General features: G+C 39.3%; 1 protein-coding gene across 1 annotated transcript in view; it reads right to left on the bottom strand.

Moving 5' to 3' along the window:
* Positions 1-366: 366 nt before the first annotated feature.
* atg5 (ATG5 autophagy related 5 homolog (S. cerevisiae)) overlaps positions 367-24,233 on the bottom strand; it is a 41,243-nt gene continuing 17,376 nt past the window's right edge. The window contains exons 7-8 of the mRNA XM_084727523.1: positions 18,586-18,703; positions 367-1,975 (exon numbers count right to left, since the gene is read on the bottom strand). Of these exons, the coding sequence (XP_084583649.1) occupies positions 1,839-1,975; positions 18,586-18,703 (255 nt within the window). The 3' untranslated portion in view covers positions 367-1,838. The remainder of the gene's footprint in view (positions 1,976-18,585; positions 18,704-24,233) is intronic.

Raw genomic sequence — 24,233 nt, forward strand, 5'->3', positions numbered from 1 at the left:
TGGCCTCAACATCCAGCAAAGTAATCCGTTCTGGGCAGTCAACTGAAATTAGTGTTCTGTCAAAAGTCATATTTGCTTTTGGCAGTTTGGTTTCCATCCACAAATTAAAATAAAGGACATGTCAAACGACTGTGGCCCCAACAGCCTGCAGACTTGATGCTGATCGCGCCTGCCGTCTCATTATCTAAGTTGAGTTCTTAAAATGAAACAAAACCAGATGCTCGTTTGGGCTTGGCAGCAGACAAAGAGGCTCAGGCCAAACCTGACAAAAACAGACAGTAAAACAGCTAAACTGCGTTGTATTGATGGAGAGAAATCAACACCTGCTATTGAAAACATGTGTGGAGCCTTTTTTCTCTCCGTGAACCTTGGAGAAAATGCTTAAATCTCATAAATAGCTGGTTCACTCTCGAACGATACCCTGTGAAAATCCAATATCGCCATCTGTCTTCTGCAAACACAGTACAACAACAAAAGCTAAAAACAAAGTGCAGGCTTGTATGAAATATGACATTTTTAGTTGATCCATTAGTTTTTGACGGTTGTAGAATCTCATCACCCACAGAAGAGCATGTAACCGTTAGAGGATACAGACCCAAGCTGTATGAAACTGGAAAATCTCTTTAAAGGGATAGTTCGAGTCTTTTAAGTGTGGTTGTATGAGGTATTTATCCATAGTCAGTGTATTACCTACGGTAGATTGCAGTCGACAGACCCCCAGTCTCTCTCTCTTACTCTAAGTAACACACTGACTATGGATAATAGCCTCATAAAACCAAAAAATCCAAACTATTCCTTTAAGGTGAAGACATAAAATTAAGATAAGTAAACATTAGTTACACTGCTTTTCAGTTAAAGCTGAAATTTAATGCTAATTCAGGAGCAGTACCAGGTGACACTTGGACATATTGTCTGCTTGTTAAGTTGCTTTTTCAAATATCTAACAATGAGGTGTTTATCTCAACACTTGCACCAGAAGACAGACCCAAAGAGTGCTGGCATCAGAGGAGAGAAATGTGTCAGTCACTGCCCTCTGAGCTCTGAAACAGCTTTGTCTTCTTCTCACTCCAGCTTGAGGCCAAAAATTAATGCAAGCAAGCTAACCAACAGAAAATCCTCAAGTCAAAAAAGGAACCAGCAGAAGTTCCTGGAGGTGACAGTGATGTTTGCAGGCTGTGATGTAAACTCAGATTAACGTCCATACATTTTAGCAAGACGACGACGATGATGATGAAAATGCATGAACGTGGTAACTAAGGCAACTGCAGCAGGACTGGATACGCCTCTCCGCAAATTCCAGCCAATCCCATCTCTCTGTCCACAGGACAGTCTTTGTCTTGGACTAGACGAGGAGGAAGATGCACGGCAGGATGGGAAAAACAAGGTATCCGTTCACCTCCTCTCCTCCCATGGAGATTTTTGTTTGTTTGGTCAGGAGTAGAAGAGGAGAAGGAGGAGAATATTCAAGATAGCAGAGTAAAAAAAAAAGGAGAGATCCTTTGCTCATTTATGTACCTCTTCACATTAAGAACTGTTGTTTCTTATGGGAACATGGGACAAAGAGAAGGTCTTTCCATCCTTGTGTCCTATAAACAAGTTTTTTGAGAGGATAAGAGGAGTAGCAGTAGTGGTAGGAGGAGTAGAAATATAAATCGACCTCCTTCACATCCTTTGTTCATCCTTATTTAAGATTCTCAACTCCTTCTCATTAAAGAGTTTGTTAGTCCAGAGTTTCCACCGTTAAGCGCTACCGTTACTGCGGTTACCCAGCCAGCTCACTGGTTGGCTGGTTGGTAGGACGGTTGTCACGGTGATGGTGAGGCGTGGTGGACGTGGCCTCAGTCAGTGGGGGCTGGGATGATGCAGATGTGCAGGAAGTTGTCAGGGTGGCTGAGGTGTTCGCTGAGCCACTGCAGGGGAGTCTCCAGCAGCGGTTCAATACCGTGGATCACTACCTGGTAGCGCTTCTGCTCACCTGGATGGAGACACAGGGAGAATTCATTTAATAATTAATACAATTAGTCGCAATTTTTTAAAATCAATTTCTTAAAACTAATTTTCCAACTTCCAGTCCGATACTCAGCGCTGCTACAAATCCAATATTTGCCAGAATCACTGGATTGGTTTTCACATGGTGAAAAAGTAGAATCCAATACAACCCATTAGCTTAAACTATCGTGTAAATGCATGATTAAACTTCGAGCGATATGCTGTAAAGAGAGAAGTATCACGAGTAACACAGACGAGCAGCATGTGTCACATTAAAAGCAGCCAGAACGGGAGTGAAACCTCTCAGCAGCGTTGCATCATATCAGCTTGCGGAGTTATTTTAAGCTCAGTGAAGACAAAAGCAAGACAGCCAAGTGACATTTATGATTTTTTTTTTAATTTTCATTTTAAATGTTTGAATGGTGCTGACCAATCAAAAATGTGAGTGTGAAAAGGTTTAAATAAAAAGAAGCAGCAGTACTGCACAACCGAGTCATGTTGTGACTCTGCATTTCTTCCTCCATGAGAGATGGACATTTCATTCATAGTTTGTGCATGATGTTTTTAGATGGTTATGTTAAATATGCAACAATGACCAAAAAACAAGGCACAGACTCATATGAACAAAATCTCTTTCAGTTAGCACTTATGACCACTGGAAGTGTGAGATGCAGCTGTATCTGCAGAGACTGTGGCGTCTGCATGTATTTCCGAATTTTTCTCATTACTCTGCTGTACTCGGGATGTTTCGCCAACCCAAAACATTTCTATCTGACATCCTGGGACATTCTGGTGTGTTTATGAACAGCTCAGACAAATCTGACTGATTCTATCTTTAAGCAAAGTGCTTCAAAACAAATGTATTATTAACAGTTGTTTGGGAGAGGGAAAATCCCTATTTTTTATTTAGTTTTTTTCTCAATCTCATTTTAATGTTCCTGTCTCTGTTTATACATCTATTTGAGACAGGTTATTACTTTTCTTATTTTAAAGAACTACTGTCACACACTCAACATGTGAATTTATGCACCTTCATGCAAGAGTGTATATATCATGTCTGTATATTCAATGTAGTGGCTTGGAGAGGATACTTTCTCTTACCTTTTTTTTTTTTTACTGATATTAGAAAAGGGCATAAAAGGAAGAAAATGGGGGAGAAGAAGGGTTTGAGGAGAGACAAGGGAATGAAAAGATGGTAGTCAAAAGACAGCAGAGATAGAAAGGACAGGAGGTGTATAGTGATAGGGAGAAGAGGACATGGGAGGAGGAAAGGAAAAGAAGAAATTAAGAAACAGAGAAGATATAAAACAAAGATGAAAAGAAAAGAGGCAATAAGAGCAACAGCAGAGGAGAGAGTGAGAAAATTAAGACTAGTAGAGGAATGAATGGTAGAGATGAGAGGAGGAAGTGAGTAAGATCAAAAACAGCAGCATAAGAAAGGAAAGGTAAGATGAGAAAGACAGGAGGGGAGATCACATAAAGAGAAAAGAGGAAAATTGGTGGAAAGGTAGAAAAAGGAGATAAATGAGGAACTGAAACACTAAGTCAGAAAAAAAACTAGAAGAAAGAGAAGATAAAAAGACAAAGATGGTGGAGAGAAAAGAGGAAAAGGGATGGTTACATGAGGTGACGGAGACCACATCAGACACTACAGTGACACCACTGCTGTGGTGGTGAGAGAAAGACAGAGAGAGGAGAGAAAGTGCATGACAGAGTATATGTGTTCAGTTATGAAGCAGAAGAGAGTGACAGTTGATTGTTTTTGTGTTCGACGTTGACAGGATTCGAATTTTTAACTTTCACTCTGACAAGTTTGTAGTTTCAGACTGTGTGTGAATCTCTCTGACTTTGATGGCCTCCTGTGACTGACCCCGCCCTCCGCTGAAAGGCCGCGACCGCAAGTCGTCCGTTATGAGCAGTGACTTTCTCAACCTTATCGACCTTCCAGGATCGTACGATTTGCAAAGTAGAGATTTCTGATGATTTAGTGACATTCAGGGAGCCTGAGACCTTGAGATTACATTTGAACTTGCATTTAGGACTTTTTCTTTTTTTTTTAAACATAAAACCTGTGTTTCAAACGGCGTGTAAAGTCAGAAAGACAAGAGGCACGAAGAGTCAAATTAAGGACTCTGCTGAGACTTTCCCACTGGCGTGTTGGGCTGCACTGAGCCAAACCGTACTGTGCCGAATTGCATTTCTATTATCACTTTCAGCATGCTGTGCTGCTCATATTCACTTTCAGCTGTGTTGGAGTTGTGTTAAATTACTGCAGATGAACCCCCCCCTCCTCAAATGAGGACATTTCCTGTTTGTGCTGCTTCATAATAAAAGTGTTAAAATAACAAAATAACAGGAGACTTTTATTATGAAGAATTTAAAGAAACTCCCTTGTTTCCTATCATCTCTCCACTACAGCTATCTATTAAAGGCATAAAATACCCCCAAAATAGCTGAAATAAAAATGAATCCAGATTGTATGAGATTAATTAATAAGAATATAAAAGCATTGGTCTGTTAGAAGATGCAGAATTCAGCATGATCAGTTTAATCTAGCACCAAAAGAAACCACATCATATTTAAAATTCCAGGACTCAGAAACACCCTCATATTTATATGCATATTTTCAAATGTATTATTTCTACATTTTTTAATGATTTATTATTTTGATCAAAGGTTGGTGTATAGATGTTGCTATTTAGAGTTCCCTCAATGTTCTTGAAAATTAAATACAGAAATATTTACTTCTCAGACTGACATGAAAGTCATAATTTCAGAAAAGTTTTAAAAGACCCTGTATGCACATAGGTAATTAATATTTTCTTTTTTTCTACCTTTATTTATACAGAGGAGTTTCACTGGCAGCAGTGGGTGGACTTGTTTTTAATGCAAGACAGACTCTAGTGATTTCATCTATTTATAATTTATTTTGGCTTCACTAGAAACCAACTTTAAAAAATGCTCACCTGTCTAAAGACAAAACAATAATTTAATTTCACTTCAAAGGCTGATTCATGTTTCAAGACAAATATTTTTGCAGTTTTGCAGTGAATGGGGCCGGGAGGAGACAAATGTTTTGCTCAGATGTAAACACAGAAACTGTTTAACATGTTTATTAATGTGAAAAAGACTTAATGCAGCTGGTGGGTCTCAGAGATACAGATGATAGTTAATGCTTTTACATTTTAAATAAATCTATAATTATTTATAAAGTGTTTTAAAATAATTATTTTATATATTAATTCAAAATAAATAATTGTAATAAAAATATTTTGGTATTTGTAAGTGGCATTTCAGTTTCTGGCAAATCATGTCATATATAATGCTGCATGTGACAGTCGTTGCGTGAGAAAATCAGCGATGAGGCCTTTTCCCGCCCGTCACTCTTGACCTCACAAAGACAGACGCACAACCACACGTACACACACACAAACACAGGTCGATCGTCCTCATTCACCCATCGATACGCGACAATGTAGCTCCACGTAATATCAGGAGGACGGTTGAGACAGAGTGTTAACCGACGGTCTGAGAAGTGGCTCCACCCTACACCTGTTTACTGGCTGGCAAACAGCAACGTGCAAGAAACTAATGTCAGGAAACTATGTGCTCAGCAAAGGTCTTCTTCTCAACATTACAGATGTGCATAATTAGGCCAGAGGTGGGCGTAAGAGGTGGGCTGACATTTCTGGGAGTGCTGAAATAAAAAAAATGAAGCAAATATTGGTAATTTACCAATTGCACCAATTATTTGATTAAATTTAGGCGTATTTAATATTTATGTAATTATTCATTTTATTCAAATGTTTTTCAAGTATAGGCCACAAAAAAATGACTGTTTTCAGCTTGTGGCTGCTAAATTCCAAAAAAAAAAACAGACTGTGTAATATTTATAATATTCAACAGCTAAATATAGATATTTTAATGTACTGGTTCAGAGGTAGATCACAGATAAAGCTGAAAGGCGACACATGGATTTGTCTCTGCAGGAGGATTAAAAAGGAAACTGTTTTTTTTTTTTTTAACCAACTAATCTAACTGAAGTTTGGTTAGGGCAGGAAGTTTGGTGAATACTGTAAAGGTGTGAGCACAAGGTGAAGAGTGGACTGATTTCTGTTGCTGAATCCAAAAAAAATACATTAATGGTGGAATTTCTTGTCCCTAGAGGAAAGTAAAGGCCATGCTGATAAAGGCAGGAAGAAAACCTGTTAATTAAATTCTTTAAAAGTAAAAGTTAAAAATTTATTCAAAACATAATAAATGTGAAATTTTTTTACTGACAATTTCCCCATGACAGTTTTTTTGTTGTTGTTGTTTATGCAATTAACGTTATGAGGCAATTAACCTTTCATGTATGTAATTCTGTCATCAATTTACTCAGCTAGATTTACTTATTCATTTAAGCTTTATTTAACAGTACCTTACACTAGAGAAAGCAAAGGCGGCAAAGTGCCTGGACTAGACTTGAATCTGGGCCGCTGCAGTAAGAGCTCAGCCTCGACATGTGGTACATGTTCCACCTGACGAACTACCGGGGCATCCCTGATAAACGTTAACTAAGAACTGCTGAAAGAGTTAAGATGCTTGAAGACTGAAAGCGCAGTGCTTGTTTGCACTGTTGGCTTGCTGTACCAAAACCACTGAGCCACAACTTTGACAAAAAAAAAAAAAAAAAACAGCCAAAATTCAAGATATCACTGTACTGATGTGATTTCCTTTTAACTGAAAGGAGCTGAGGTACTGTCTTCTGCAGCCACACGACAAGTCATAAGATAAGGCTGTTCAGGGTTGGAGACTAGAGAAAACATATTCTGAAAAAGTGCGATATGACTGCAGTGAGTTGAACGGTATTAGGAGATGAGAAGCAGCTGAAGAAGTATGAACTGTAAGGCGACCAGGAGCCTTACATGCACTGACACGGCAGGAAATGAAAGAAAGAAATGATGATGGTACTAAAATAAATCCTGTATAACCACTGACAGGGTTTGGAAATGCATATTACAAAAAGCTAAAGATATTAGCTTAATTGTACCACGATAACTGAATTTCAATTAAAGTGTTACCACTGAAAGGACTGTCACTTAAAGGAGTTGAGATGGAGGTTGAATTTTATCAGAATAAGCGTCAGCACTGAATCAAACTGAAGTGAGCTAAAAGTCAAACAGTTGATTATCATAGCTACAGATAATAATCAGTAGTCATTAATTTCACTGTTTCTATTTCTTTTTTAAGTTTAGGATTTTTTTTTTAGGATTATTTTTGGGAGTTAATTAGAAAAAACAAACCAGATAAAATAACATAAAAAAAAGTCAATGTTGCAAAATTCAAAGTGAACTGGATGTTAAAAATACCAGAAACAACAACAGCACAAATATTTTAATTTTTCAAATTACTTCATTCTGCAGCTGTATAATCAGCATCATTTTATTTTTTTTATTGGTGAAAGTGGATTCTGAGAAGCTTGTTTTCTCTTAGTTATTAATCTGGAAAAAATAGTAGAGACTGAAAATAATTATCATAGATCAGTAGTATTTTTTTAAATTGTTTTTATTTATTTGTTTTTATTTTTACAAGTAAAATTTACTTTTATTACTTACTCTAGTGGCACCACCTGAAAAAAGGTGTTATTATAGCAGCCATTCTCAGGCACTGGGCCGCAGCCCACTGGTCGGCCTCGAGGTAAAATCATGACACATCATAAATGTGTTTTTCCACGGTTAGCTAGCTCACTGGTTCCTAACGTGCCGGAGGGGAGGGCCCCAAATGTAACAGGAGGTTTGCAAGGCTTTGTCTGCTCTGAGGCTGTCAAAATTAGATTTGCATGTCAACTAAAATCACAATTTATACAATCATTGTATAAATCATTGAGTGGACCACCCTGGTGTGAACTCCCAAGCTCTGTGATGAATCATTATTATTCTTTTGGTCAGGATGTGTGTGTATAAACTACTCTGTTGGGTTGTTAAAAGAAAATAATGTTAAGCTTATGCTAGAAAAGAGACATTTACCAAAGGTAAAGGCTCTAATAATGGAAACATGTATATATACAGTATATATATTTTTATATATATTTTTCTCCTTTTTTTGGTCATGGTTTTTTTTCATGTATTTGGGAAGGTGTTTTTTGTTTTGTTTTTTTGATTTGGCTTTGGAATATTTTATTGTCAGAAGATGACTGTGTAACGGATGATGAAATCAAGCGAGCTGATTAATTACGTGAACCTTGAGCGAAATCTTAAGAAAATATAAAACGACAATTTTAGCTCAGAAGCACTGAAAGTAAAAGGTGTGATCGTGCCTATATGACTGCAATAGTGAGAACACACTTTCTCTGAATCACACACACACACGCCCCGGTCCATATCTGGGTGGTGGTTCTTACCCATCTCTAACCTTTACCCCTGAGTTTTGCCTTGTATCTGGCAAGATGTGGGCAGAGTAGGTGTATTCTCACAGTCTCACTATGAGAAATGGGGGAAATTTTACAATGGGCCACGCCCCAAACACACACACACACACACGGACACACACATATACACACACACACACACACAACCATACACAGCCCACTCAAATACATATTACTGTAGATCATCACTGTAGCCACCTGCGCCTACAGTAAATCACTCACACACACACGCAGTCTCACACTTGCACCCACACACACACAGATTTTAGAGATGTATGAGAAAAAATGCAGGAAGACAGAAATTCTGTGGTCAGTCTGGGTTGTAACTCTGCATGGTTTATCGGATATTGGTCATCAGCGTCTGCATAAATTCCCGCAAATAAACACGCTATTAATGGCTGTGTCCGATCAGAACAGCTGAGATCTGTTAGGAGGCAGTTGAGAAAAACTTTTTTTTTTTTCTCACCAAAACATGGCAGACAGATGGCACCTTTGTGTTATAAGGAAATAAGAGTTGCTCTCACCATTACCTTTCAAATATGTGGGTACCTTCCTTCAAAGATTTGCAGAAGTGTTTCACTTTTTCATGAATCTTCCCACTAGTTTTCCGACACCAAGTTCTGTTTATTTATCATGTGGAGAACTATTTAACTTCAGAAACTACAGTTTAAGACTTTAGTCTGTCAGATGCTCTCATGAGGGTTATCTGGGCTTCGAGATTTAACATTTAATATAAAGTTTAATGCAGTGATTCCCAAAGTGTGGAGTGTGAAGACCCTGCAGGTGGGTCTCAAGAGATCATGATTAATAAATAAATTTTGCTGATGACATGATCCATTATTTGGAGAGTCCAGACACATGTCTTCCTATATTAACAAATAACTTTGAGATCTTTGGCTTCTACTCTGGATATAAGTTGAGTTCTCACATCCAGAAATATACAACAAAAATATTATTGGAACTGGAGTGCAACAAATATGAAATACCTTGGGGTTACTTTAACAAGAGGACTTGATAAACTATAAAAAGCCTGTTTCAGTCAGGCTACCTGAGAAACAGCACAAAGGATAAGGTTATTTCAAGGTTTATATGGAATAATCAGAGACCAGGACTTAAAATTTGGAATATAACAGATTGGGAAACATGTCAGATCTTAAAGAATATTTTCATGCAGCACAAATTAGACCAGTAATCTACTTGTGTGCTATGGACTATGAAGCAGAATGGAAAAGTTTAGAAAGATCTGTACATGGAGGGGAAATTCAAAGCCTTACTGGAGATGGAAACAAAGATTTACTTGAACAGGTAGATCCTGTGGTTTAATCTAGTATGGGAATATAGATGTTGCTGCAGAAACTGCACAGCTCTTTGATTTAAATACCATCTTACTGTATGTATTTTTTTTTTTCTTTTGCTTTGCTTTGATTTGGCTCTTTATATTTTTCTTGTATGTTTATTGTTATGCATCAATGTAATACAGCAAATTCTTCATATGTGAAAACCTACTTGGTAATAAAACCTGATTCTGATGTAACAAGGTTTTACAAATTCATGAAGAAGTAGTTGACTGACATCACATAACAATGGCAGCACCCATGGAATCGAAAATAATACATACTATCATATAGTAAAAGTGCCAAAGAATAAAATGTACAGTTACCCTTTGTTTAAAGAGGCTGCACTGCCCAGGGTTAAGTTGTGTGTACACCTGCAAAAGAAACTCATCAATCTGTCACGGTCAGCCATGTTTTTTGTTCACTTTTGGCTTTGTGCACCTGGAACGCTTTGAGGTTGAAAGTTGGAAATTTCAACAGGGAAAATCCGACCCCTGACTGGAACGCAGCATAACATCTTGTTGGGTTTTGTAAATTGAACAAAACTCCAAACCGAGGGGCCCCCCTGGAGGCCTGTGGTTGAGGTGCTGGCCACCAGGATACTAAGTTGAGTAATTCAAATGTCAGAATGTCAACTATCAGTTCGACAATTACAAAATCTCTACACCTCTTATTTTACACCCTTACAGAATAAATAACTCTGACAAAGCTGACACTGCCCTTGGGCACAGGGACAGGTACTGTCATCAGCAGATTTGACATATAAAAAAAAGACAATAGTGAGCAGTGTTACAAAAGAATAGACATTTACAGAGGTGTTTTCCCAGTTTGACTAATGCTTGGTTCTGTGATTCATTAAAGCGTCACAGTGTTGACCGTTAACAGCAGGAACAGCTACATTTGAGGCCAACAAACAAGAGCGTTTACATGCAGAACAGAACGTCGATATCTGGGAGAGATCAGCTACAGGCAAATATTTCCATTACAGGGTTTACAGGAAAGGGCTGCTTTATGTTAAATAATCAGGTTATTGTTTAGACACAAATCCTAAGAGTGCTCTTTCAAGATCAGCCATAACTCTCACGTATTGTGAAAGTATGATGTCATGATCCAAATTTCACTACATTGTTGATTGTGGTTTCATTTTCTGCTTTTCAAACATACATGTATGTAAAGGGTGCAACGGATTACAATAGCCTGTGACCTGTACGGATCGCTCCCCCTCATGGTTTCTCTCTCATCATCACGGTGGGAAATACAGTTTTACTGTCTATTAATTTTTAATGTAATAACTCCCTCATTCTCGATGCAGAATTACGGTGATAAGACGAGACAGATGAGTGCAGTGTTTTATTCTGAAGAGCTGTGCTGTGGGACGATGAGTCTTAAAAAAGGATGGATGACGGCTGATTTAAAAGCTGTCACTTTCACCTCTATCGCGACCAGCTCATACCACGATTTCGGGCATTTTAAGTTGTGTAACCGCACATGCTTGTCACAGATATTAGATCATAAGATTCCAATGGCACCTTCAGTGATGTCGCTGCTTTCCTGTAACACACAGCTGTCACTCGCAGCAGCAGCCTGCAGCCTGTCTGTAACACAGCCTTCAGTGTTGACTGGTGACTCGTGGCATGTAAATACTCAGATAGTGAGTGTGGGCGGGACACTGAGTGAGACTACAGAGCGTAGAACTATTACACTTTTTAGTGTATATAATGAGTAAATCTATCGTGTAGATACATGTATACTATAACACTGGTTCAGACCCTGGTGTCCAAAAGTCCCAGGGGGTCCCCAAGGCTTTGTCTGCTCTGAGGTTGTCAAAATTAGATTTGCACATATGAACTAAAATCACAATTTATGCAAAAGTCTGTATAAAAAAAACACATCTTTTTGTCCCCACTATAAACGGCTGGCTGTTTAGTAGACCACACTGGTGTGAACTCTCAAGCTCTGTGATGAATCATTATTATTCCTTTGGTCAGGATGAGTGTGTGTATAAACTACTCTGGTGGGTTGTTAAAAGAAAATGTTAAGCTTAGACAACTATAATTTATGGTCATTTCATTACTTTGGTGTTGACTTCACCAAAGCATTCTACTCTTTTTTTATTGATCCAAAAAATGATCCAAGCCGTGAGTCGAAACTGAGTGTTACAATCTGAACTGTGAGTTTTGTTATCTGTCGCACCCCTACTTGTATGTACTTCTATGTATTTGATATTTGTCAATGACTTTAATTGTTTTTCAGCAAACCAGCATTACTATCAAGCCCACTACATTTGACAATAACCTTAATGAAAAAGTATAAAAAAGAGGAACTACAGATGTCCAGGGCTTCTTTACTAAACTACACCATGCTTTTTAATACTGTGTGTCAAACTGTGACCTTTGACCTGCCAGTGGAAAAAAAAAAATTTCTGATTCTTAAGAATAATCACTTTCTTGCCTATTTGAAAAATATTTAATTTATAGGGTTTGGATCAAATTTTTACTGTGTATACAAGTGTATTTTAAGACATATTTAAAGGTCTTGTAAACAAAAGTTGTTTATTGGAAAAGTTTCAGTGGGAACAAATCCAAACAGCAGCAAACAGATGAGACCAGACAGGGAGCCAGTAGTTCAACAGTAAAGTGAAACTGCACTTCTTCCCAACCACAATAAAATTGTCAATAACTTGCTTCTATTGCAAAGGCACAGCCACAGTTTGAATAAAAATGGGCTAATTTGTCCGCTGACACACATGCGCACACACCCTGTGGTTGAGCAGTACACGACCGCCGGCCAAGACGACATGTTTTGTCAGCCGAGCGAGGCCAACCACTATTTAGAAAGACCGCAACGCTGTGCTCTCCTCAAAGCAAAACACACAGCCTGACTGCACGACTGGCAACTGGTCAGACTGACTGACTGACATACTGGCTGACACAATCAATTACTGACTGACTGGTGGGAAGTCCAACTGACATGCAGCACTGTGAGAGAGAAAACTGTTGAGTGCAAGCACCAAATATTTCCATTACTGATTAATCTATGGATTATTATTTTCTTAAATCAATTAAGTCAGCTGACAAAATGTTTAACAAAAAAGAGCCCAAGGTCATGTCTTCAAATTGACAGTTTTGTCCAACGAGCAGTGCAAAACCCAAAGAAACAAATCCTCACATTTTAAAGGCTGACTCCAGCCAATATTTAGCATTTTTGCTTTGTAAAAAACATTCATAACTTGCTGAAACTGTTGTCAATGCCAGCTGATCGACTGATTGATAAACCTGTTTCTGCAACATATGGACGCTCTGAGAGACAAGTGAGAAAAAGCCTCAATTCAAACAGTTGATGGTGATCCATTTTCTAAGTCTGATCTAAATTTGTCTATTAACGTTCGCTATAACAGTGAAAAGAAAGACATTACAGTAATGTTATATATATAAACTGCTAACACACAATATATGTACTGGAAGAAAACAGTAATGCTTTCAGTCTCGTTATGACACTTGAAATATATATATATAACATATCAATATAGAAGTACCGCCCTCCCTACTGATTTTTTTTCCAGCTACTTTTTTTCTCACTTGCCTCTCAGGGCTTCCATAGCAACAGCTGAGTGGCAAACAAATAGACAGCCAGTGGTTTCATTAAAAGCACTCGTGCTGCTATTGTGAGTGATGGAAGCTGAGCTGGTTTGGTTTCAAAAACTGTATTTCAATTTGCAGTTCACATTTTGCATGCAGCGACATTCTGCACGCCTCCGCCACACTAATATTACTACTGCTGACTGACAGCTGCGTTTGAGCTTTGTGTACTTTGTTGACCCTGGAGACGTAGACAAGCTGTCAAAATCCTGTACAAACCTGTCCACAGCTCTCCATGATGAAAGTCCTCTTTCCATAGATATTATGCAAAATACAGAAGAGCACTGAAAAAAACACCATAGCAAAGACCTGAGACTCTCAAGATACAGCAACAGCTGTAGACACAGAAAAAACCCACTACCAGTTATTACCTTATCAAAATTATTACGTGAGAGAAAGTTAAATGTAAGTTTATCAAGGCACACAGGTAATAGATGTAATAATTTAATGTATTAAAGTGAAACTATTGAACATTTTATTGAACAGTTTTCATTGTTGAGACATCTCACTATTATTTTATTGTTTTATTAATATTTACATCAGTGATCTTATCAAGCCATGTTCCAAACAGTGTACAAGAAAGTCGAAATACTTCCCCTAACATCTCCCTGATTTCTACCAAAACGTTCACCGGCTTCGCAGCCTTTTTCCAGTAAAGTTGAGTGGATAAAATTAGAAAGCAAAAGATCTCTGCTGACCACATTTTATTCAACAACAGACCGAGACATCGAGCACACTTTTCACTCTGAATTCCCCTGTCTGGCGCACATCTCACACGCCTGCGCATATGAACCATAACCCACGATCTGCTGTATCAAAACAGCCACTGAAACCTACACTTCCCCCTCCAGCCTCTGAAGTGAGCCAGCCCGTTCAGCACAACTGTACTGGCTCCTGATGCAGCATGCATGGGGAAGCCTGCCAGAAGTGTGTGGGCTGTACCACAGATGTGACTGGGATGAGGGGAGTGTGGGAGGAGGAGGGAAGGGGGGGGGGGGCGTTGGATGCTCAAAGAATCTTGCTCAAGGTATCGTGCGGATTTGTCACTCAAAGACGCGGGAGGGGTAGGGGTGGGGTTGCAGGGGAGGGGGTTAACATAGGGTGGGGGGTTTCCTCTGATTGTTCATAAGCAATCATCAATGCAGGGGTTTTTTCATGATTGGGCTCAGCTCCGATAAAACCTGACAAGAAAAAAATCTTTACTTACGAGAATTGCCTGTCAACACACGTGTGTCATGTGCGGGCAACATCATCATTTAGGCAGTGATTTTTTTGCAGCAAACCTAAGCCAAATTCCTGCCAAAACCTTGCTCAATAACACACCTGGTTCAAAAACAAAAGACACAAGACAGCCCCAACAGACGTCAGAGTTGACCACTGGTTACAGAAACACGTTGTTTTGGGTTTCTTTGCCACAGCGTGGGGGGAACAACAGCCTCACGGCAACGCAGACTTTTCGGCCATTGCTTGAGAATAATTTGGGAATCCCCTTCTTTTGTCCTCCTAATGCAAGCCACCCCCATTTGTTTGCTGTGACTGGTTTCTGGGTCCCACAGGGGTCAACACCAATCCTCTCTCAGACATAACAGAGGGCAGGATTGTATGAAAAACCTTGTTATTTGATGTTTGAAAGATCACAGAGTGAAGTGGAGCACCCCAGATTTTCTTTTTGTTATATGTTAGGGTCCCGGCAGAAAAAGAAGAAAAGTCCTCTGAACTCTTGAACAATGCTACCAGCAAACCCCCCAAACGCCGCCGCTCCGCCCAGTCCCTGAACACACGTCCCGGTCTCTCTAATCCAAACACGCCGCCATAATCTCCAGCTATCACTCGACTCATCTACCAGCCGAGGAAGAAGTGGAAACCAAACAAACGACAAGAGACAAAAGGGCCACTTTCACCTTGATCAGCCAGGCAGGCTGGCAGACTCCTGGGAGGGAGGAGAGCAGAGAAAAGCAGAGATTTAACGTCAAAGACATGAAAGACGTCTACGGCAGACAGAGAAGATGTTGAAGACTACACCTGAGAGAGCAATAGAGGATCAAAGAGGGAAAAAAAGAGTCTCAGATCAGGGAAACTACAGAGAAAAAAAGGAACAGGAAAAGAGGAAGAGGATATCTCTGTCTCCACCAAACAGTCAGACAAATTATAAGCAAACCTTTAAATTTGGCAAAAACTACAATGCAAATTAGATGAATTTATAACAAATGGGTTGGAGTTGATGAGTGTCACAAAAACATCCACAAGGAAAAAAGAATTCCTCAACAACATCCCAGTATTTAACAGCGGTTGTTGTTAGGAAATGTCAGCTGATGCCTGTAATTCAAGCTGCCAAAAACAAAGAGATGTACTTGGCAGGCTTTAAATGTATCAGCTAAAGGCTGTACAACCATGACAAAGATGGATTCTGATATTTCTCAGTGGAAGCCTTAAATATTGAACGTTTGCCTATAAATATCACTACAACAAAATAACACAACCAAGTTTCATTTTGGCCTCCTGGCAAATAACTTGCACTACCTTTATTTAGTTACAGCTTAAATGATCTGATCTTATTTTGAAAAGGCAACAGGAGTGACAGTCAGCATCAGCTAAAAGTGAGAACACTGCTGTCTGGATGCTCGCCGCATCAAAGTATTCCATCAACCTGGAACCACTACTGGAACCCAGAACTGATCAATAATCAACTCATCGCAGGGCTCAACAATAAGGACTGCCCTCTTCCTGGGACAAGTAAAATGCTGTGTAGGACAAGTAAATCTGGCAGCTCGCTTGCTCAATCAGGCAAGTGGTAAAAAAGAATTAAACTATTGAACAATCGATTCATCATTAAAGCATTTCTTCAAGCAAAATGGCACAAAATGCTGTTTGTAGCCTCTCAAATGTGAAGATTTCCTGCTTCCCTTACAATGAATTAATCCAACAGCAGAAGCAACATGTCATTGTATAGGAAGTTTCCTAGGACATAAAGAAGTTTTGAGTTTTTCTCAAGAACTAATAGATCACATGAAAGTGAGTGTGAGATGTAAACAGTCGGGATGGTGATGGTGACAAAATGAGAGTGAATGTGAGACAGAAAGGTAGGCAGACAGACAGAGGGGAGGGGAGGGTTCGGGGGGGGGGTGTTAATGGTCCTGTCTCCTCTGTGCAGGTGAGTCTTCTGCGGGTCCTCTGTCCTAACACACTATTGTCTCCTTATCTACTTCCTCTCTCCTCCTCTGCAGACACTGCCTGTTTAGACTGCCGCTAACCCTCTCTCTCTCTCTCCTCTCATCTCTTCTTTCATTATCACCACACCTCCGCCACAGCTGCAACTCAACTGTGTGCCACGAGTGCACAGGGCTTATATGACAAACCTGCTGTCCATATGTATATTTAAAGGTTTGATATCAACTGATCTACTTTTGTTTATTCTGCCACAGAACTACAGTCTATTTAAGTGCATCTGCGTATGGAATGAAAGGTTTACTTTGCATTAATTAGGCAGACGTACTTGATTTTTAGCTGATTTCTTCTGCACTGATCTGTGCATGCTGCATCACTTATTGTCCTTTATTTTGTTTGCATTTATGAGTTTTTATTTGTTTTCCATCAATTTATGTTCTGTATATTGCTTTTACTTTGTAGAGTTTTTTTAAAAAATATCAGTTGCAATGTTACTATAACCGTCCAGATAATGTTTCTGAACAACACAGCCTCAATCCAAACTCTTCAAAAACAGCAGCTTGGTCAGTGACCCAATGTTTCAAACTATGATGTTGTAGGTACCACTATAGCATCAGTTTTACACAAGCAGGGCTCTGCAGCCAAGACAGCAACTTAAGTTACCAAAGTTACATACCAGAGCTGCAACTATTAATCAGTTAATCGATTGTTAATCAATTATTGAATTATTTTTATTATTCTGAACATTGATTAATCGGTTTTTGTAATTTTTTATGGAAAAGAAGTAAAAAAATCTCTGATTTTGGCTTCTTACATATGGATATTTTTTGGTTTCTTTACTTTTCTGTGAAAGTAAATTGAATATCTTTGGGCTGTGAGTAAAAATAAGTTATCTGAGGACATCATCCAAGGCTTTGGGAAACACCGATTGACGTTTTTCACCATTTTCTGATATTTTAAAAACAAATAACTATTAATTATTACTTGAGAAAATAATCTACTGATAAATTGACAATGAAAATAATCTTTGCAACTTAATAATACCCATCCAAATGTTTACAGAGGGTTTACAAACAAATTATTAACCATTAACAAAGTATATAAAATGTTATACAATGTGTGCAACAATAAATTGTTTTCTATGTAAATCAGAGTGTGCTCGTGTTATCAGCCATGATAAAACACAAATTAATGTTAAAATAATATAAATGATAGCATTATTAACAATTATTAACCATGATTAATAACAATTTCATTGTTTGTTAGCAGTGAAATAACTAACAACTAAGGATCTCTGTTTATCCCTAAACTCCTACAACAGTTTAACATTTAAAAATGGAAATCCACTGCCTGCTGCTTGAATTTGAGAGACGTGATTTTGGTTCTGGTTTCGACTTGAGGCGGTCCTGATCTTGGAAATGGCCTCAGCAGTCAGTTGTTAAAGCAACTAAACATTCTCCATCCATCTGTTTAGACTCCAGCTCTCTTCACCCCTTCCTGTTTGAGCGCTCTGACTGAACATTACATCTGCGCTCATTCTCTTTTCCTCTTCCATGTCTCCTCTTTACTCTCTATCTGCCCCATCATCTCCTTTCCTCCTCCCACATCTTTGTTCACTTGTTCTGGCAACTGCCACTATTTTCCATCATCTAGCTCCCCCCCTCGCCAGTGGGTGTATTATCTGAGAGAGTGGATCTCTGACATGCCTCGCGTGGCTGTGTAAATAAAATAAAGGAGAGGTGGTTCTTTTCTTCTCTCACTTCTGGAAGATGACAGGGCCTATATTTGATAAGGGAACCCAAAATAAAACATGGCTGCTACTGTGCCTTTTACTGTTAGCTTCTGGTTGTGTTTGGCATGATTCAGACTTTTGTGAGAGTGATATTTTCATTACATTGATTGATCACAGTGGGAAATTAGCACAGATTACCAAAGATTATACTTCTGCTGACTAAACCCCCCCCTTTTTAGTGTGTTTGTGTGTGTGTGTGTGTGTGTGTGTGTGTGTGTGTGTGTGTGTGTGTGTGTGTGTGTGTGTGTGCAGACGTACCATCATTTGGCAATGCAGCTGGGTACATCTCTTTCAGCAGGTCGCCAAGTGTGTGCACGTTGCCCTCAGGTGATGCAGGGCGAAATAGTTTCTGGATGAACGGCCTGTCGCTCATCGTCTGTAAAGAATTGGAGCACAACAAATGAACAAGCATAGCAAAACAAATATACAAACATAGTGGAACCAGTATGTAATAAATCAATGTTAATGTGTAGTGTACAGAACAAATTGAATAAAAAGAATTATTACAACGTGGAGACCTTTTGTACTTGAAATTTGGAAAAGAAAATATTTCTAAATTCTGTGAAAAAGATCTGATGTAGGCTGCATTAAGCAACTTTGCGCACTGCACTCTATAGCTGATGCTTACAGTTTTCTTTATGGTAAAAGAAACAAAAGAGATGGAAAGGAAAAAAAAAATGGACTTAAACTCCAAATGTGGAGTTTCTCTGGATGGAATCTTTTTTTTTTACACCCAGTGTCCGTACTGCCAGGACGACACTGTTTATTATTCCATTTTTACACCAAAATGAGCTTGTATATTTGCGTCTTTTAAACACTGCTAAACCTGCTTAAAACTGATTGACCCTTTTCCCACTGCTGGTAGACCAGTAGGCCAGCAAACGTGTGTGCAGAAGAGCACACAAATACTGTGGGTTCAGCTCTCAGTTCTTTTCTAGCTTCTGACTGAATCTCTGTGGTTTGACGTTAAGCTTCTCACCTATGTCGCTGTTGGTGCTTTCAGGTGTCGGCCTTATTTTACTATTTCATGCTTGATTTTAGCTGGAGAGTTAAGTTACTACAGATGAAAACTAATTTCCTGATCTTGCTGCTTCATAATAAAATCTTTTAGATAACAAAATAACAGGAAAGAATTTACAGATAATATTTTTTTCCACCACTTTACTCAAGTCAAGCATGTCATCAGTAAATACACACCATGTACTCTGCTGTCCAGGGCTGACTCACCAAGTCAAACTGAGTCAAGTCCAGCAGCACATGTGTATGGAAAAGGAGCACAGAGTGACAAGAGATCATGGCTTTTGCCGTAAAAAGTCAAAAATTAGCATGTCCTCCTGGGTATCATCTTCACATCACTGCCAATCGGGGCTAGAGCCGATAAACACCTGTGGCTTCACCAAGAAGTAAAGACTAGCCTTTCCCACTGAGGACAAAAGACTGGTGTTAATGTTTTTGTGTGTGTGTGTGTTTTTTTTTGGCAGTTTAAAAATGGCTCCATTTTTTTCCAAAATGCATATGACCATTACACCGTTGGATAGTCAAAGATTTAGTTAATTGAAGGCAACTAAAAATACATGGTTAAGATGTGAGAAAGACTGAAGTCATGGTCACAAGGAACCGATGTATACTCTTGACAGGATATGGATTGTGCACAGAGCTGTGTGTTCTGCGTTAAAATCAGATGCTTGTACACCTAATCATCTGTTCCAAACAGCCCCCTGAGAGGTTTTGCGGTATTTGACATCATGCTACTTCTGCCTTGGACTCTGAGACTGTTGTTTTTCTAGTGGGAACAATATCAGTGCAACAATCTGCACTGCTCAAGTAGTCATGATGGAAAGTTTTCCTCTAACTCTGATACTTAGACTTTTGCATATATAACAGAGCAGCTCAACACTCTTCAAACTCTGACCAGTGGGTCCTCATTAGAGATACTTTTTACACAGCTGATCTTTGTTCAAGCTCAAAGAACTTTACTCTGACCCTCCTGTCGAGATTCCAGAGTTTCCAAAAACACCAAATACTTAAGTCTGAATGAATGTAAATCAAATGATGCTACAGGGCTCCATGAAAGTCCCATTTGATTTAATGGTGCAGCCATAAAAAGCCATTCAGGATTTAAATGTTTTACTCATCAGACATGTGACATCAATTCAAGGAGTTGCTGGAAAAAGCAGTCAAAATATCCTGTAAATGGGACAGTTTCACATGAGGTAGCATAAGGGGAAATTCTACAGTGATAAACGGAGGTCACAAGGTTAAGGTAGTGGGAAGAATCCACACCACTATGCACGCAAATGCTGTGAATGAACAGTTTGCTTGAGCTGAACTAGGAATGTGGTGCTTTGATGAGCCCGACTGCTCAGAATGTGATATTTAGCAATCTGAAACATTTCGACAGATGTTACATGTGACGCTGGCATGTTTTACTGATCAGAATTAGTCTGGAAGTCATTAGCTGCTGCTTGAATGTGTGTTTGGCAGAAAAGTCTGCTTCTACACAAGCTGAAAACACATCTGAGCCCCCTTCAGGTTCTCAGATGGAGACCATGTAAAAGTAAAACATCATATTAAATGTGACAAGAGAATCTTCCCTGGAAGTCAATGAAATAGTAATGTCTAAGCTCAAGGACACACACTGGGCAGGACACAAATTGGATGTTTTAATGCCGAAAGGTTCTCTTTGTCATTACGCCATGTTGTTGCTCCATAACCAGGGCTGTGACGATAATCATATTACGGCAGTTGAACTCATGACAGTCATCACTGCAAATTTTATTTAAATCATGTAATGTTGAGATCAGGGCATTGATCTATCAATACATCTAAGGAGCAGCACTGGTTGGTTGAATTTATCATAATGGATTTATTGTACAATGTCTCACTGCAGTTCAAGGCTGGATAACAAAGCTTCAGAAGGGGTTACGATCACTGTAAAGGTATAACGCAACTGTTAGCATTAACTTATCATTAGCCTTTTTTGCTCAGCTTGCCGCAGGGCTAACGCTGCCTCTTTTCCAGCAGTTGGAAAATAACAGACATGCCCATCAGCTTTTCAATATCATCCTTCCATTTTCCTGATTTCTTTTTCTCCAAACTGTATGTGATCTTTCTACAGTCATAGACATAGTGTCACAGTGATGTTACCCTGACCTGTGACCTTCTAAGTATTATTTACATATCATGGTAGAGATCTACAGGGGAACTTAAGCTTATCCTACTGCTGACCACAATGCAAATCACTCTGGGTAGGAGCGACCGCTAAATGCCTTAAAATGTAAACTGACTAAGTCATGATGGGACAGCTAAACAGAGTGACGTATGCACCAAACATCCTCATGACTGTTCGGCTCTGATCTGCAAAACTGCAGCCACAACATTCCATGAGTGAGAGGTGCGGGAAACATGGTGGGAAACTGCCGCCAGACAGCAGACAAAAATCTAGTAAATTATGTCCAGAGCTGCTGGTGGACTTTGATTCAAGAGTGTAAGGATGGGGGGTACCATATGTTGTATAGACTGGTATGCCCTTTGTTGCGCTTTGATTTTAAGTTGTATAGCCTAAATAAAATTGACTCAACTTGACTGATTTATCACTTCAGATCGGATCTCACTATTTGAAACTTAAGTTCAGATGTTAAAATAGTGAAAACGGGAGAGGATTTTTGGTTTTCTGTACACATGGCTCACCAAAGTGATGTTCATATAAAAGACCTGACATCTGTCGCGCAATTAACAAGTCTACCACAGGGCTCGATTATACTCCCAAACAAACACGTACACGAAAAGCTGCAGACACCGTGGACGTCTATTGTTCTGTTTATACTACTTTCTAGAGTGCATGAAGGATGTGGTCCACACGTGTGCAATAGTTGAGCGTCCACATGGTCACAACAAATTACATGGATATCCGCCCAGAGCTTACACATACTTCCTCTGATTCCGAAATTTACACCACACGGATACCAGCTTTAAAACCACGCTTCCAAAACTTTCAAATCATTGACATAATCATTGGCTGACAGAGGCAAGCATTGAAAGACGTCTTTCTGTATTTTTTTAAGGTGTGGGTTAGGTGAATCTGTTTCAGCAGGCTCCAGTCTACTTGCACTCCACCACATACCCACAACCCAACAATTTTCTGCTGTGCACACCTACTTCTTTCATACAGTGTGGAGTTATAACTGGAGAATCTACATACGAGATTCCAGTAAATGGTGTTTCCATGTGACAAAGACATACGCTCTCAAACTATAAATAAACTGAGGCCTGTCGGGGTGCAAGCTGCCCATAACCTGTCATTCCAAGTCATCTATCAACACACAGGTGTGTTAAAATACCAGTGATAATGTGCACTTGTTTGACACTTCATAAACCACCTGCCACAGGTAAGTACAATAAAGTCTAAAGCTACATTTGACAGTGGACTCCGGAATATTAGGATTATGTCTTTTATTGCTAGTGTGGAAAACAAGTAACATCTACCAAACTGCTAATATTTATGTATTTGACATGTTTTATGTTGTACTGTAACCTGTATATCCAATTCCTGAACCTAATTCTCGTAAGCCAGCATGTATGTTCTTTGTAAATGTCAAGAGTCTCACTATCACTTCAGAGTCCAGTTAAAAATTCAGCGGTTCTGCTTACTGGGTGACCCATGCCCTCAGGGCCAGAGACGAGGCGCCAGCCGCTGGACACTGTTCAGGAGTTGCTGTCAGGCTGTGACTTATAAAGCTGTTTGGTTAATCAGACAATTACTTCAGTAGATGTCAGCTACGCGGCACAGTAACTCAGGCGCACGCACATTTTCAACACTACACCAGCTAATTTCACTAATTGGCTGTGTTTCTTTGTCTGAAGAGATGCTAATTAGTGGAATCAGAGGGAGTAGCTGGCTGGGCAACATGGTCAAATCATTATCATGATATTAATATGATTTTGGTGGCAAAACAATTGAAATTTGCTGCATCTTATATTATTAGAAATGGAATCCTTTTGGGTTTTTCAACTGTTGCACAGATACATCAGCAATTCAAAAACTTGAATTTGGGAACTTGCAAAGGGCTCTTGTCCTTATTTTCTGACATGAAATGAATGGATTATTTTTTTCTAATATTGGTCTTTTTGACAATATGGCAAATACACACACAAAAAAAAATCACATATAGAATAATCAATCTGATGTTCAACGCAGTGAAGTGACAGTCATCCACTCTTATGCATCACAAAAAAAAAAGAAAACACAATGATTTTTGTTATTCTTTAATCATAACTTCCATATCATTTCTTGGACAACAGAGATTTTTAAATGTTATGATGATTTAATCTGATCATTACGATTTGATTGCAATGAAAGCCAAAAACACAGTATTGAATTATCACTCAGCCCTCGTTGTGATCAATAGCGATCAGTATCAGTGGGCTCAAACTCTGAAAACACTTAATGACTTGCTCTACTCCATGAGCGGCATCGGACAATGGGAGAAACTGTGGCATCAGAGAGAGAAACGTTGTGCATGCGGATACCCAACCTTAGGTGTCAAACGGAGAGTCTGACACACAATAGGGTCTAATCATGGAGCTGTGAAAAGGAAACCGGCGAGGATGGGGATCGAGTAACCGAGCGGTAACTACACACCACAGAGGTAGGCGTGAACCAGCAAGAGGAAGGTGGCAGTGGAGGTGCTAAGCCCGTGCTCAGGTTACACAGAAAAACTGAGTCACTGACAGGAAGCATGGCATTTCGTGCGGGATCCTTGTCAAGAGCCAGAGCAGAGAGAGTGCGCTAAGTGACAGCTACTTCATTGCATTTTTAAATAGCCAACCATGAATAATTGAGCCGGTCGCCATACAAAGAAGGGGCTATTGATCCCTAGGGAGAGAAGCGTGATATTGCTTGGATG

This window comes from Lutjanus erythropterus, chromosome 9 (assembly GCF_056507025.1).
Source record: "Lutjanus erythropterus isolate fLutEry1 chromosome 9, fLutEry1.hap2, whole genome shotgun sequence".
NCBI classification, from domain to species: domain Eukaryota; kingdom Metazoa; phylum Chordata; class Actinopteri; order Lutjaniformes; family Lutjanidae; genus Lutjanus; species Lutjanus erythropterus.